General features: G+C 36.8%; 1 protein-coding gene across 1 annotated transcript in view; it reads right to left on the bottom strand.

Moving 5' to 3' along the window:
* LOC139715730 (uncharacterized) overlaps positions 1–14,987 on the bottom strand; it is a 96,075-nt gene that overhangs the window by 61,702 nt on the left and 19,386 nt on the right. The window contains exons 12-16 of the mRNA XM_071627279.1: positions 14,365–14,546; positions 13,211–13,391; positions 12,613–12,999; positions 11,172–11,299; positions 10,208–10,409 (exon numbers count right to left, since the gene is read on the bottom strand). Of these exons, the coding sequence (XP_071483380.1) occupies positions 10,208–10,409; positions 11,172–11,299; positions 12,613–12,999; positions 13,211–13,391; positions 14,365–14,546 (1,080 nt within the window). The remainder of the gene's footprint in view (positions 1–10,207; positions 10,410–11,171; positions 11,300–12,612; positions 13,000–13,210; positions 13,392–14,364; positions 14,547–14,987) is intronic.

Here is a 14,987-nt window from a genome sequence, read left to right as displayed (position 1 = left end):
CACAAACAATACAGGCCATAGTAGTGAAGTTTGATGAAATTTGGGCAATCTATAGCATACTAAAAAATCATAATCTTTAAAGCTCTGGTTTAGTAAATGTGGAATCATTGCGGGTAAGAAGGTTACGGCACGTTGTGTCATTGAATCAAGAAAAAACTATAGGCCAATTTCGCACTTTCGTCAGTCTATATTTGAGAGAAGGTTCATGTAATTTAGCAAAAACCCTCGTCATCGCTCAGTCTGCCTTTCAAAATTGCAACTTTTCATGCTTGTGCGTTCAATTTAGCATTTTCGATCAATGACATTTGCACATGTGGCTTTCGAATTCGTAAAAACGGCACTCAAATTGGCTGGTACTCTACATTATAACATTCATTTAAATTCGCCGTCACTCGCCGAAAATGGTATTTGAGTAATTCAATTTCGCGAATGGGCGGTCGTATTCCAAACATATTCTTTCAAATTGACGTCATGTTATAACTATTTTTTTTTTGTGCGTGTACAGGTCAGGGCCAAAACCATTAAAAATGTACAATTCAGCTTTTGAAATTTTGAAAAAATAAAGTTTTCTCAAAAACATTCCAACAACGAAAAATTGCAAGAGGATACACTGAATTTCAACTCAAACAAAAATGAGCAACAAATGTTGCAAACTTTTTTTGTTCTGATATTTGAAGCTGAACATGAAAATTTCACCACTGTAACTTACGTTACTGCGCTTATTTTTCTTTGACCATATTCATTCTGTTTAGGGATGGACAATGCAACTATCCTTCTATTGGTGGATAGTTTCGAAGATATGACCATTCTTATTTCAATGTGCCTTCTTTATTTTTTCATTCATTTGATAAGTCACTGTAACCGTGAATTAAGATGTTGATAGATATGATGGAGGTTGTTAACCGTGTAAAGTTAGATTGTTTCCTATATTTGTTCTATTCGGACACATAGAACTTGCAGATAACTGCCAAATTATTTTAGATGGATTTGTCCTACACATATTCTCAAACAATCTCAGTCACCATATGACAAATGAAAATGTGACGGTTTAAACCTTGGTAACGTTTGTTACGCATATGGGTCACGTATGTTACATAAATATACTAAACACTAAAAAACAAGATAAATGTTAAGAGTTCTAATAAATATCAAGAGTACCAGCGTTGCAAGACCTTCAGTACTTCTGGAAGCAGATTTATTCAATTGTCGTCTGATGTTATCGTCCGTATAGTATATACTTTTGGCCTTAAATGAAAAATTTGAATAAAATATCTAAATTTCAAGAGTTTATTTTGTCTGAATATTATGAGTTTCACTGCAAAATTACCTGTTGAAGTGCCGTGTTCAAAACCCAAGGAATACATTTATATAAGAGTCACAAAAGACATTGTCAAGAAGCCCTAAAATGTATCAGTGCGTACTATAAACAATTGTAACGTATGTTTCAAATGTTTCAAGATTGAAATATAAATCACTCGAAAGTGGAGATGCATTGGAAAGTGCATTAAAAAGGAATGATACATCGCTAAACAACATTGCACAGTGTAAGTGCACAAACTGGTCAGCACTTAACTGTTTAGCATATTAAAATTTACATCAATAAGGTACATCAGGCATAAGAGTGAAAAAATGTGAAATAAATCACAGCGAGCCTATGAAGTATAAAATGCAAACACCATCACTGCTTTATGATTAATAATGCATGATTATCACGAGTTTCATTAATGAGCAAACCATGCATTATTGTTGCTTAAAACGTACAGATTTCTTGGCACATTATTCCATAATGTGCCAAGAAATCTGTAAGTTTTAAGCAACAATAATGCATGGTTTGGGTAATAGTCACAAAAAATACAGAATTAAGAACAATTCAAGAGTGGTCACGTAAATAGACAGCTTTCTCACGGTTTTAGATTGAGAGTATAACTGACCTATGACACACTAGTCTATAAACACAACAATGATAAACACAAAAAGGCGCACCTTTCATAATTTGGATGCCCCCTCTTTTCTTTTCGTTTTTGGAAAAAGGCAATGGAAAAGGCATGGAAATGTTAGAAGAGCAAATTGCAATTCTTCTATTTCCATTACATAGAAAAGTTCGGTGACATATAAAATGTCTTTAATGTATATTACATCATTGTAAAAGACAACTTTAGACTCACAATCTGGTATTTTTCTGCAAAAGGCAACTTTTAAAAAAGGTACTGGGTAAGAGCCAATGTAGGAGAGAAGAATGCAAAAGTTGCGAGTTGTATCAAAGTGAAATGATATAAAAGTTGGTATAAGAGCGTTAGTATAACGCTTTCTTCTATTTTCTTGGCTAAACTTCATATTTTCATTAATATCTCGGAAGAGTTAGATTGGGTAGAAATTCTTATGGATTTTCGGTGCATAAACAAGGAAATTTACATACATTTCATCCTTTCAATTTGATATCTACAAGCCAACACTTTTATCCAGTACCTTTCATTGTAAAGCATACATAAGTATACATCATTAGCAAATTTTTAAATTTGTGACTCAATTTCCATGTCAATCCTTGTCAATCAAGTCGACATTATCACCTTCATTCACCCTTTGCTGAGATCGGTTTAAGCCTTCTTTTATTTTCTTGCCGAAGGCTCTGTGCTTTTTGACTCTTTCATTTTTTTCTGCGCTCTTGTTTTTCCCAACTCTTAAGATTTTCCACAGGAACGTAATACTTTTTTACACGTTGTTTCTCGGATTTACTCTCTAAAAAAAAAAATCGAGTGAAAATATTCACTCTTGATGGGATGAATACAAAAAAGAGTGAATTTAGAGTGAAAATTTTCATTTTCACTCTTTACCTCAGGGACCACTCCTAACTCTTCGAGCGATCCCTGAGCTAACCCAAAAATGAGTGAAAATGAATTTTTTCACTCAAAATTCATTCCAATTTTGCTCTAAATTCCTTTTTTCTTTGTAATCACTCCATTAAGAGTGAATATTTTCACTCATTTTTTTTTTTTTTTAGAGAGTGAGGAAGGCTTCTTCTCCAATCTCTTCCTATTTCCTTCTCAGTAATCGGCCTGAATCTTGGCTCTTGATTTTCCCATTTTGACCTCTTGGAACCTAAGGAGTAATGATAAAATTCCCTTAACAGAGAAATAAGAACATCCATACTGCAAATCCGTAATAAGATATTCTTACATAATTACGTAACCTACGTTACCTCTAATTACAAGGAATGAAGTGTCACATAATGAATTTGGTACACTACAATAACTATAACTTTGAAGTGAATGATATGATAATTAAAATGAAAACCATTGTTTTCATAATTTATGTAATCATTAACATACATATTGGTTTGATTTAGAGTGATTGAAACCTACGTTACCAGGGTATTCAGGGCCTCATTGACAATGATTATCGCCAAAAAGAATGGTTAGTGCAAGCCTAAAATTGAAATATGTTTTTCATCTGTTTGTTTATGGATATTAGTCTTTATTAGGATAAAGCTTTGGTGAAAAGTACGACAGTGAACATGCAGATGTAAAATTGAAACTTACGTTACCTTAAGTGAAACCTACGTTACAATATTGACCCTATGTTCAGGTACCCTAATGTGGTATAAATATCTGAGTGAGATGTAAACTTGCTATTCTCCTCGACAAAACAAACACCAAAGTACTTGCTTATAGTAAAAAAGTACCAATATTTGAATGTAATTACGCTAAACATGACTTTGAAAATATATATACCGTTCGCTCAGATACTGAGAAAGATCTCGTGCAGTCCATTCCCTGTGAGTCGTCAACGTGATGCGCCATTTTGTCGCAATGACTGTTTCTAAGCAACTATGGAGTATAGATGGCTCTAGATAACACTTGTTATCGATGAATGGTTGCAATGTTAGTGAATCTAATTAAGATTATTTTTTCGGGGGTAACGTATGTTTCGGTAACGTAAATTACATCTGACCTTCGATGTGACTTTTTCAAGCGATTAGTAATGGTTCATAATTGAAAACTCAGTGGAGAGATTGGGGTACCGTATGCCTATGTTTGGTAACTTCCTTGTAACATTTTCATTTGTAATTTTCCATAGTGGTGGTAACGTATGTTTCATTTCTTAACCATACGGTCTGAAACGTGTTAGTACGTGAAGCTTTTTCTCTGCAGCAGATAACCAGGTGGCACAACTGTTGTTTACAGCATTGGACGAGACATTTTCTAAGTTTTTAGGACGGATAATTCACAATTCTAACCCCAGGGAATGTTTTAAAGGAAAACTTGAAATCATGGTAACGTATGTTTCACAGGCCTTTGCGACAAATTTGACTTGTAAAATAATTCAATTGAATAGTTTTCAATTATATTTCTTTTTATTCTAACGTGTAGGCAAATGGCTTAATTTGCTTAAGAACAAGTTATAATGAGAAAAGATCATGCTTTCATTTGCATAATAGTAACACATCGGCAAAATTATTACTTTGCGACATGCTGTTTTTGGCGGGTTTACCATCTTTATGAATGCATAACTTCCGAAAGAATCATAACTGGATGTTCAAATTCTCGGCAGTTCTAGTTAACAATGTACTAACGATAACTATTACCCGAAACTTATGACAATCGGTCGTTGCTTTATTTTTTCTTTGGTAAAACTATTGCGACAAGTATTTCACTAAATTGTACATATTTAGTGGTTTTGAACCGTCAGAGCATTTAAACGTGTAATTTCATGTCACTTTTGGTTTCATCCACATACTGTTTAGCAGTAAAAGTATCATATTTTTGACCCTGAATAACTCGAGATGGCTGTTCTGTAACGCCCCTTTTCTTTCATACATGTCATTGTAGGCCTACATGTACCAGTACTATAAATTAACTTCATCTTCTTACAGTCATGACAGCACAAATTAGATGCAGACGTACAGTGTATAATTATCTCAAGAAAACAGAAAAGAATTATAGAAACATTTGAGGATCATAACCATGACTTCCTAAAACTGGCCGACACCATGGATACACTCGGAATAAAGCACTTAAAAAAACGAAATGAATACAAAAACATGAAATGCTATGATGCTCACAAAACAATAACAATGATTAAAGAAAATAAAGACAGAACAAAAGCATAAACGTGTCTGCTAAATTGACTGCAGAACATGTTACATTGGATGCCCAAAATTGAATTTGAATGAACGAGTGCACCATATACGTGATCACGTGACAATCATACATCATTCTAAATTGAATGAACGAATAGTGAAATGGTGCTGGTCTTATGAATTCAAGTCGAAAAAGAGTTAATTAGAATGAGATTAGTATAGAGGTAATTTGAATGCTCCAAAATGAAGTTAAATGAAGAGATCATAAAATTGAAATACCGAACATGTAATCTATGCTAAATTTTGCTAAATTAATAGCGGCAATAAGGACACGAAGGAATTGGATTGAAAAAGGTGCGAAATTGGCCGGGAAAACCTATATGAACAATTCTTCATTTCTCTCATTATCAATTTCATTCCTATCCTATGTTTCCATTTCCTTCATCTGCCATGATTGCTGAGAGCAACATTATTTCAATTTCCCTCTAAAGAAGGTTTTAATAAGTAAAGTGCTCATTTAGTGTGATGGAAATGAAATTGAATGTACATAAGGATTTATAATATCTGGAGTATGTTCTTCCTAAACTCTACTTGCCCATGAATACAAATTGAATATCTGTTATCACTACCAATGGGATAGTTAATAGAGTCAAGTAGTTGTTCAAGGTTTATTTCTTAGAAGGAAGACGATGATGCCTCATCTTTAGCTCCCACATCCAATGCATGGGATTCCTTAGAAAGAAGAGACACGAGACCTGAGTTTGCATATGGGACTGCCAAGATGCCTGCCAGAAAGCATTAACTAAAGGCTTTCTCGAAGATAAATTAATGACAAATGGATAAAATTAAGGCATGGTGTTAAGTAAATGCAAAGTTTTGACATTATTCTCAAAGTCCATTGGTCACTGTCTTGCTAAATAAACAGAAAAAGGGTCAATCTGAAATTTCTCGTAGAGACAAGCAACAACAGAAATAAAACACAAAGCATTTTCGTTTTGACACACTGAATCATGGTAATTTTACAGTACACAAACTTAAGCTCAAGCAGCTCTCAGTCGAAAAGAATCTTGAATCCGATATATGTTTCAAATATCTCATGATAATTCTATTACACTGTACGCATAGATGATTTGATGAACGTTTAGCTTAGGAAATCTCTATACCAGTGAGAATTTAGAGCTGCATCAAATACCCACTTTGGGAGTGTTATAGGGTGAGCGAGCAAAATGTCCCCAATGTTTCAAAAGGAACTGAAAACGAGTCTACTTACGGCAGACGTGCTTTAGCCTGCATAGCTCTTGCATGCATCACGCAGCAACAACAGCCACAGAACCCTAGCAAGAGCACGACGGACAAAACGCCGAAAACTATCCCAATGATGGCGGCTACAGAGAGTGGACTTTCTGCCAGGACGGTTTCACCTGGGAGCACAGTTTAGATAACAATTCAATTCAATTCAATTCAATTCAATTCAATTCAATTCAATTCAATTCAAGTGAATTCAATTCAATTCAGTTCAATTCAATTCAATTCAATTCAATTCAATTGTTCATTTATTTCCATCAAGAAAACAATAAATAATACGAAGCGGTACAAGTGTGGACTTTCATCCAGCTGGGAAAGACAGATCATTGAACACAGTACAAAATATATGCACAAATGGTATTACAGCAAAAATGGAACAATGCACATTATGCCATTGTAACAAAAAGAAGTAATCGTAACGATGGAAAAGAGTGTTCCACTAAAAAGTTCAGCTTGTAGGACATGGAACACTCAAAAGGTAACTAAACTCCTGTTTTAGTGTGATGGAACTGAAATCATACCATAGATAGTTACAACAGATATTCAGAACATTATCTGAATATCTGTTGTAACTATCTATGGTATGGTTTTTAGAGTCAAGAAGACGTTCAAGGTTTATTTCTTTTCACTTCATCAAAAAATGCCTCATCTTAATGCTCCAAAAAATGCATGAAATTCCCTTTCCAATAACACAATTACTTTGAACATTAGTTTCACATGTAAATGTAGGCCTATATATCTAGTATTGCTGTATACACTACTTTTTTCCTTGAACTTGTATCAACAAAAATGTGATACATGGAAATAAAATCTCATTTGCATTGAATTGCAAAAGAAAACAGCAACGCCAATATACCAATTTGATGTAATTATGTGAAAGTCATTCTTGTACCGTTGAACATTGATCATTGATATATATGATGCTGATATACTCTCAACAGTACTTGTTTTTCAATGTAAACAAAATATAATCATTCTAACATATCAATGATATATTATGGCACAGACCCTCCTCATTTGGCAGTGTATACACTGTATACCAGGAAAATGTGACAAAAGAGAAGACATATAAAGAAAATAATAACAGCAAGATTTCCATTCCCAGCCTGATGAGCAACCTTTCATCGCATTGTTTGTGTGGAAGCGCAGTGATTTTGGATTTTGCCTGCTATTGTACCAATTTTGTGAAGCAGTAGACGTTTTCACATCAGCCCGATAAAAATCCAAGCTCGAGATATTTCTTAATTTCCCACGTCAGAAAATAGTGCGCTATTTCGAAACATCGGGCTGATGTGAACACGCCTAATGTTACACCAAGGAGGTTCTAGAGAATGGAGTCACAACCGTCTTATTTCCTTTGCTAGATGTTCGAAGCCGCCGCTCAAAAAATATTTGAAGTATGTGCCAAACAGGATCTGCCGCGCAGATACGAAGACAATTAACTCGTTACTCATTGCTTAAGCTGTGTTCAGACGGAGGCAGTTTTGGTCGGAGTAACTTCGGAGGAATGGTCGGAGGAAGCTTGGTCGGAGTAACTTCGGAGGATAGGTCGGAGTAGTGCCCGTCTGAACAAGGTCGTGGTAACTTCCTCCGATCGGAGGAACTTACCACGACCTCTTCCTCCGAACGAGATACTCCTGAGTTTTCTCAGGAGTATCTCGCTACCACGACTATCCGGTCGGAGTAAATTGCCCGTGCGGACAAGCCCTCGGAGTATCTATGAACTTACATACCTTACGACCTAGGTAAACTTCCTGGGTCAAATCGCAATGTTGACATTTTGCGAGTACACGTGCGCGTGTAGTGCAATTCTAACCTAATCGATCGCGACGAAGAAGCTGCCGCTCTTGCTAAAATTTCCATTAACAAGAATGGAGAAGACAAATGCCACTGGTAAAAAACAATCGCATGGTCGGCGTGCGCGGCGCTGCCACTTCCGGAAGTTACACCGACCCTCGCACATAAATTGGTCGGAGTTTCTTCCCACGACCGTCGTGTGGACACAAGGGTCGTGGTAAGATATGCATTAATTTTAATTTTAATTGCCGAGCTATAAATTCTTACTCCGACTAGAAATACGTCTGAACATGGCTATAATCACCAGCCACTTTCAAAGGAAGATATGTCTTTGTGATGGTAATTACTTTTCGCTATCCCTTGTTATAAAAGGTAGGTGGTACACACAAGCATGCGCGAATGGAAATTAAGCAAAAAATGCTGAAATAAAGATGAAAATTACTCGACTGGGCATACCCGGGCACTAATGTAATATATCTATCAATAAAGAATTATACTTGAAGATTATTCCATATTAGTTTCATTTGCGGAAATTATGCGGAAAAGTGATAAAACCAGCTTTCAAGGATGGTACAGTTTTAAAAATATTCATATGATGCAGCTCTGATTTACACTTTTGCGCAAATTTCTGTACGGAATTGACTTTTGTTTTACATGCTTTATCATTAAGTGAAGTTTCATTTCATTTAATAGATAAATAAGCACAATATGGCCAACGTTATGATAACGTTCAAAATGAATCTTCAGATTGCTCTGCAAGACGGCGGCTTCGAACATCGATCATCAAAGGCACAGATGCACCTGTGGAATTCTTTTGTACATCAATAGAAATCTGACAACTGTTTGAATAATACAGTACTCTCCGCGTAATCGGGTATCGCTTAAACGGGTACTCCGTTTAATTGGGTAGTAATGTCAAAATCAGTTCCAATGCACATTAAAATTACCTGATAATCGGGTTGCCTCTCCGCATAAATGGGTAAAGAATTTCCTTGTTATCTACTTTCTACCCACATTTTATAGCAGATATAACACTTTAAGAAATCATGAATGTCAAATTTTCCACGGCTAATCGCCTTCTCTGCTTAATTTTCAAAGATGGACCATTTGGTGAGTGATTAATTTTGTCCATAAAAAGAGTGTAAATTATTGCTCGTGACTGAGTAAGTGCAAGGTATGTATAATGTGCCGTGCAAGCACGAGTGTTAAGCATACAATGTAGGTGTTTGGTGCAGTGTACAATGCATGTACATACACACTGTGTGTGTCAATTGTGAATGAGACGTGTTCTTCTGTTAATCGGGTACTCCGCTTAATCGGGTAAGAAACGCTCTGCCCGAGCCTACCCTATTATGCGGAGAGTACTGTATTACAGCCAGTTGGAACTCCATGTGTAAAACCTCCTTGGTTACACGAAGTCACTGGAAGTAATCACTTTGAAATTTTCAAGGAATAAAAGTCACTGGAAATTATTTTTCCTACATGCCGCTTATGAATCAATGAATCAATCAACAGCTTCTGCGTACACAGATAATGACCCCTTGCAGACTATCGATATTGACATGCAACCTGCCGATAAACGATCTTTAAAGCCTATACGGATAACATGGCAAATTTTGCATGTTTGAATACTGCGTCTTCCTCATAGATACTTCTAGTGAATACTAGTCGTATATTGAAGCGACATTTGCAATATTGTTTCATATGATTATTGAACATAATTTTTCTTTACGAAATTAATCATTCTTTCCTGAATGTTCTCATTTTGACATTCAATGATGTTCTGTGAAATAAAGAAATCTTCAATGTCTGGAAAGGTCAAGTTGATACTTAGCATGAAAACGTTAATTTGTAGTCATAACTCTTGATTATTTTATTGGGCATTCAGAAATTTTCACTCCAAACGTTTAACTTTTATCCCGAAAGTAGGTGCTGCAAACAAAACTTCAACAAATTTCATGTCAGATATAACTATAAACACAGAACAAAACAAAAAATAACACGTTGTTGGGCGTGGCTTTGCTTTACCATCGATCTGAACCTCCGTTATGGTGTAAGTTGTGGTACCATCACTCAGAGTTGAGAAATCTGTGTCTCGAATAGTCTGCGTCAGGTTGTCACGGTTGTCACCGAAGACCTCCACCACGAGAATCGCTAAGATGCTGCCGTTCTCCACGCTGCTAAGCGTGACCTCTACATTATCAGAACTTATTCCGGTCGTATGGACAATCTGAAAAAAAAGAAAGGTACTTAAGTTCCCCTAACTGAAATATGCAAATATTCTATATACATGTACTTTGGATCTAACGACAGTCAAACAAAATGACGACCAACAATACTTTTTTTCTTTTGTGGACAGTCTGAACACAAGCACACACAAAAACAAACAAAAACAAGCAAAAAAAGCACAACAACAACTCGCAAAATAACCGAAGATATCACAGCAACAGCTGAGCTTTCCAGGTTCATAGGAAAGAAAAAAAAATCCATAAGTAGCTCTTCCAAAATGCTCCTACTACCTTCCATATAAGGTATACTAGTATATCCTGTATGAAAAGAATGCAATACGAGGACTGAGCAGAGTACAACCCCTGCACTGATTTCTAGTAGACCTAGAAGCTGAAGACCCTGAAGAATCTATACCGTGCCTGAGAAGTACTTAGAAGTCTATGACGCTGTATTCCCCTCTCTTTCTCCATCTCTCTCTGCATCTATGTATGTATGTATGTATGTATGTACAGATGTATGTATGTATCTATCTATTATCGTGATTATCGAGCTCACTCTTTTACACACAAGTACCTAAGAAATTAAAACAAAATTACCAACCCAAGCAGGAACATAATATGGGGCACACTAATTTCAAACATATTTCTTGATGTTTGGCAATATATTTCTGATATGATTAGTTAGTCAAAGAAAATCCTTCAAATTGTTTGATCATTTGGTGAATTTATAAAAGGTAAAGGAGCTGTCTTTTTTATGAACTCACAGCCCGTGCGAGGTTGGACTGCAACTTCAGGAAAGCAGGACTTCCTTGTGTTGTGAGATCAGTCGAGGCTTGAACTGCTTTTGAGTTGATGTGCGTGATTCTCAGCTTAAGCGCCAACGACTTAAAGGCTGTCGGAGAAAGAGAAACAGATGAGCATAATCTTCCTTTTAAGTCGAGTCGACATTATTCTTTCAAAATTTTCTCGCCAAAACACAAGAAACTAGATAAGTACAGTGTAGTCCTACTCAGAGCGCAAAGACTTACCACCAACATGACCAAGCAGATACTTTTCACCCTATATGATAGTCTGACACTCATATAATCTGCATTTTTAGATTCCTTGACCATTAGCCATCTAGCGTTCATGTTGGACCCTACCAATAACAAGTATCCGGAAAAGAAGAAGAAGACGAAGACGACCCCCAACGACAAGAAAGAAAGAAAGAACAATCCTGTACGCAGTGATCCAGAGCACTCTGAAGATTTCATTTTGTGATTTGTGTTTTTCTGTGTGCCATTATCGAATTTCTGGAAAATTCATCCAAATCCACACACATTTTTTTGTAGTAATTTTGCAAACAAACAGACAAACAACGAAACTAACTCTTGCAATAACTCCTTGGTGGCAGTATATGATATAGGACACACATTTTGTACGAAAGGATGGATCTACCGATAGGCAGGGTTTCTTAATTGTTTACCGATTGATTCCTGCGTAAGAATTTGCACAACGCAGGTTAAGACTTTTGGGAAACATCTTTTCAAACGTTTTCAAGAGGGAAAGAATGAATTTCCAAAATGTGTGCAAATAAGAGATGTGACTCAACGGCTGTCACAATGACAAATACAGGTACGCGTAGTCTCACTTTTGGATAAGGGATGTATTTTCAAAATGGAATATCTCTTTCCACTCTATGTTAAACAGAAGTGAAATAAATTTTGAATCACCAAACGGGTATTCCGAAAAAAAAAATATGATGTGACAAAAAACAATGTGTGACAAGAAGTAACATGGAAATATAGATGAGAAGATAAAATCTACCTATCCAAGATAGAAAATTAAAGGACAGCCCAAAAGTAATTACTCTTTATCCAACTAACGGTGTCCAGAGGACAATCTTACCAAGACCCAAGAGTGAAAAAAAAATACTCGCCGTGTTATAAACAAAAGTTTTGAATATTCAATTTTTGAAAGACTTGTGCTGTTTGTGAAATAGAATATTTTACTCTCCACATCTGCTGACTATCAATTTTTATCTGCACGCATAGAATGCATTATCATTATGGTCAGGCCTAACATGCTGCTTTTCAATAAACCAGTGACATGTTACTAGCTATATGCTATAAGCACGATAAGGATAAAAGAATACATCGTAACATATTTCTAACCTTTAAGTAACACATTGAAATATTCTTTAATGTAAAAAGCTGTTGAACTGACCGACACACTGTTGATTCCTGAGTGTGGTTCCATTCTCACAAGGAATAGCAGTCGTCACATTATCCATCGTCACATTATCCACGGAAGAGGACTCCACAGAGGGTGTAGACACTTCCACAGTTTCGACGGTTGTTTCAGAATCAGTGTTCGATGTCATCAACGTTGAATGGTTCATTACAGCGGGTGTTATGTCGTCATCGTGAGTGGTTGCCGGTGATTGGCTGGCTGCGACATTTGTTACTGGTGTCGAGCCATCAGCCAATGTTGTATGCGTCGATCCGCTGATAGTGACACTATCTGACGTCATATCATCTAATGTTGTGATTGGAGAAGCCGTGGGTGTCTGGGAACTTGGGGGCTCTGTGGTGTCAGTCACCACGGGCAGCACTTTAACAGTGATGAAGAAACGAAGCAAACGTCATGTGCAATAACCATCAACATTTAACTTGAAATTTAGATAAGATCATTCAATGGCGATTCCTGCAAATACATCACCTCTCAACAGCTTTATCCTAAATGTCATACAAGATTACTTTCCGCAAAACAAAATAAAACAAAACAAAACACGGATGATAACTTTTTTGCCAACTTTTCTTACAGGTGCAAGTGAACCCATCTCCTGTCATGCCTCTTGGACAGGCTCCGCACTGTGGCATTGTGCTATTCGGTGGCAAATCGGTGCAGTTGACGGCAGGGAAGCACGGCTGCCCAGCACAGGAGTCGAAGTCTTCCTCGCAGTGGCTGCCCGTCCAGCCCGGCTGGCATATACACTTTACGACCTGCAGAGCGGGGATGACATATCAGAAACTACTGAAATTGGTGTGTCGGAAAAGGGCTTTATTCATGGACTGCGCTCAATTCACCAAAAGAAGCACTGTATATGGCGGATGTACGTAAATTTCGACAGAGTGATTTTTTACAATATGCTTGACCGTGTTGACATCACACATTCTTTTTTTTCCGCTTGTGATCCACGAGTTTCAAAAGACTTACCTATTGGCATATTTAAAAGCAAAGAAGAAGAAAGTCATATAAGGCATATTTAGCTTTGAAAATGCCACAGGATCAAGAGAGGGATCCTAAAATCTAACAAACATTTATCAGGAAATAGCGCCTCCATCGACCCACAAGAACTATCAACTAATGAGATGTGATTTGGTCTGATTTGTTCCACAGCATTTGTATAGCGCCATGTATCTGTTGTAGAAACATTCAAAGGCGCAGACTCCTCCATACCAAGTGAGTTAGCAATTGAATGCCTGGTGAAAAATGTCAGTCTTGAGTGAGGCTTTGATGTGATCTAGTTTGTCAATTTCACGGAGAAAAGATGGGAGGGAGTTCCATAGGCCAGGAGCGATACAGGAAAATGCCCGGTCCCAATATCCCTTGAGAAGTGTAACGGGCATTTGGAGAAATGTGTAGTTTATCTTAAGGTTGTTAAATTGCTCCTAATTTGTTTTAGCATTACCGAAATCCATTCTTAAAGAAAGCAATTTACTTACGGTTGTTGTCAATAACGGTGTGTATTAAAGAGCGAATGTCCAAGAATGATTCTAAGGAGGTCATTAACGGCTCTTATAAAACGTCTTATCCTTTACTATCATGTTTGTGATGTATAGTTCGGACACGGAAAAGGCTCAAACGGCAAATTTGTGCTTGCAAATTAGAACGTAAAACACCCCCTCATTATGTACTATCCACAATACTATGATTTTGACAGACATATCTGCTTGAAGAAAAAATGGTATTTACCGCAAAGTTGTCCACCAAAAAGTTCTGCCCCTCAGCGTAGTTGTCGAAGTCACAAGTTCCATCGTTGTCACAGCGGCAGATCTTGACTTTGAAGAACAATGAGGTACTGCTGACGTCATCTGAGATGACGATCTCGATTGTCGTGAGGTTGATGTTCTGAGGGGTCCATGTGAATAGACCATCTGAGAAAGAGAGAGAGAAAAAAAAAAGAGAGAAAGAGAGAAAGAAAGAGAGAGAATGAGTGACAAAGACTAACATTTGCTCCCATAAACAATCAGCACAATCGGACGTTTACGGACCACTCATGCTACATCAGTTAACGTCTTTCGTTTTCTTTACGGAAAGTGTTAAGTAGACTGTCTACATCATTAACTTGAAATAGCAGTTCAACACTGTAGGCCTATCGTTCACCAGCCTACAATTCTGATGCACAACGTTAGTGGAACTAGGACCACTTCATGTGAGGATACAATACTGGTCAGATCACATATATTGGGAAAAGTGAAAAGGTCAATGACAAATTCTTTGGCAAACATTATTAAATCAATGCCTCCTTTACGCTGATTCAGAGGCGATGTCGGCAGGATTTCCTTCCTGTATTGACAAATATCACCAACTTATCT

Source organism: Diadema antillarum, unplaced genomic scaffold, assembly GCF_040938485.1.
Source record: "Diadema antillarum isolate AM-2024a unplaced genomic scaffold, OU_Dant_1.0 scf00000054, whole genome shotgun sequence".
Lineage (NCBI taxonomy): Eukaryota > Metazoa > Echinodermata > Echinoidea > Diadematoida > Diadematidae > Diadema > Diadema antillarum.
The sequence above is the reverse complement of the archived record's forward strand: the minus strand, read 5'-3'. Positions and strand labels throughout refer to the sequence as shown.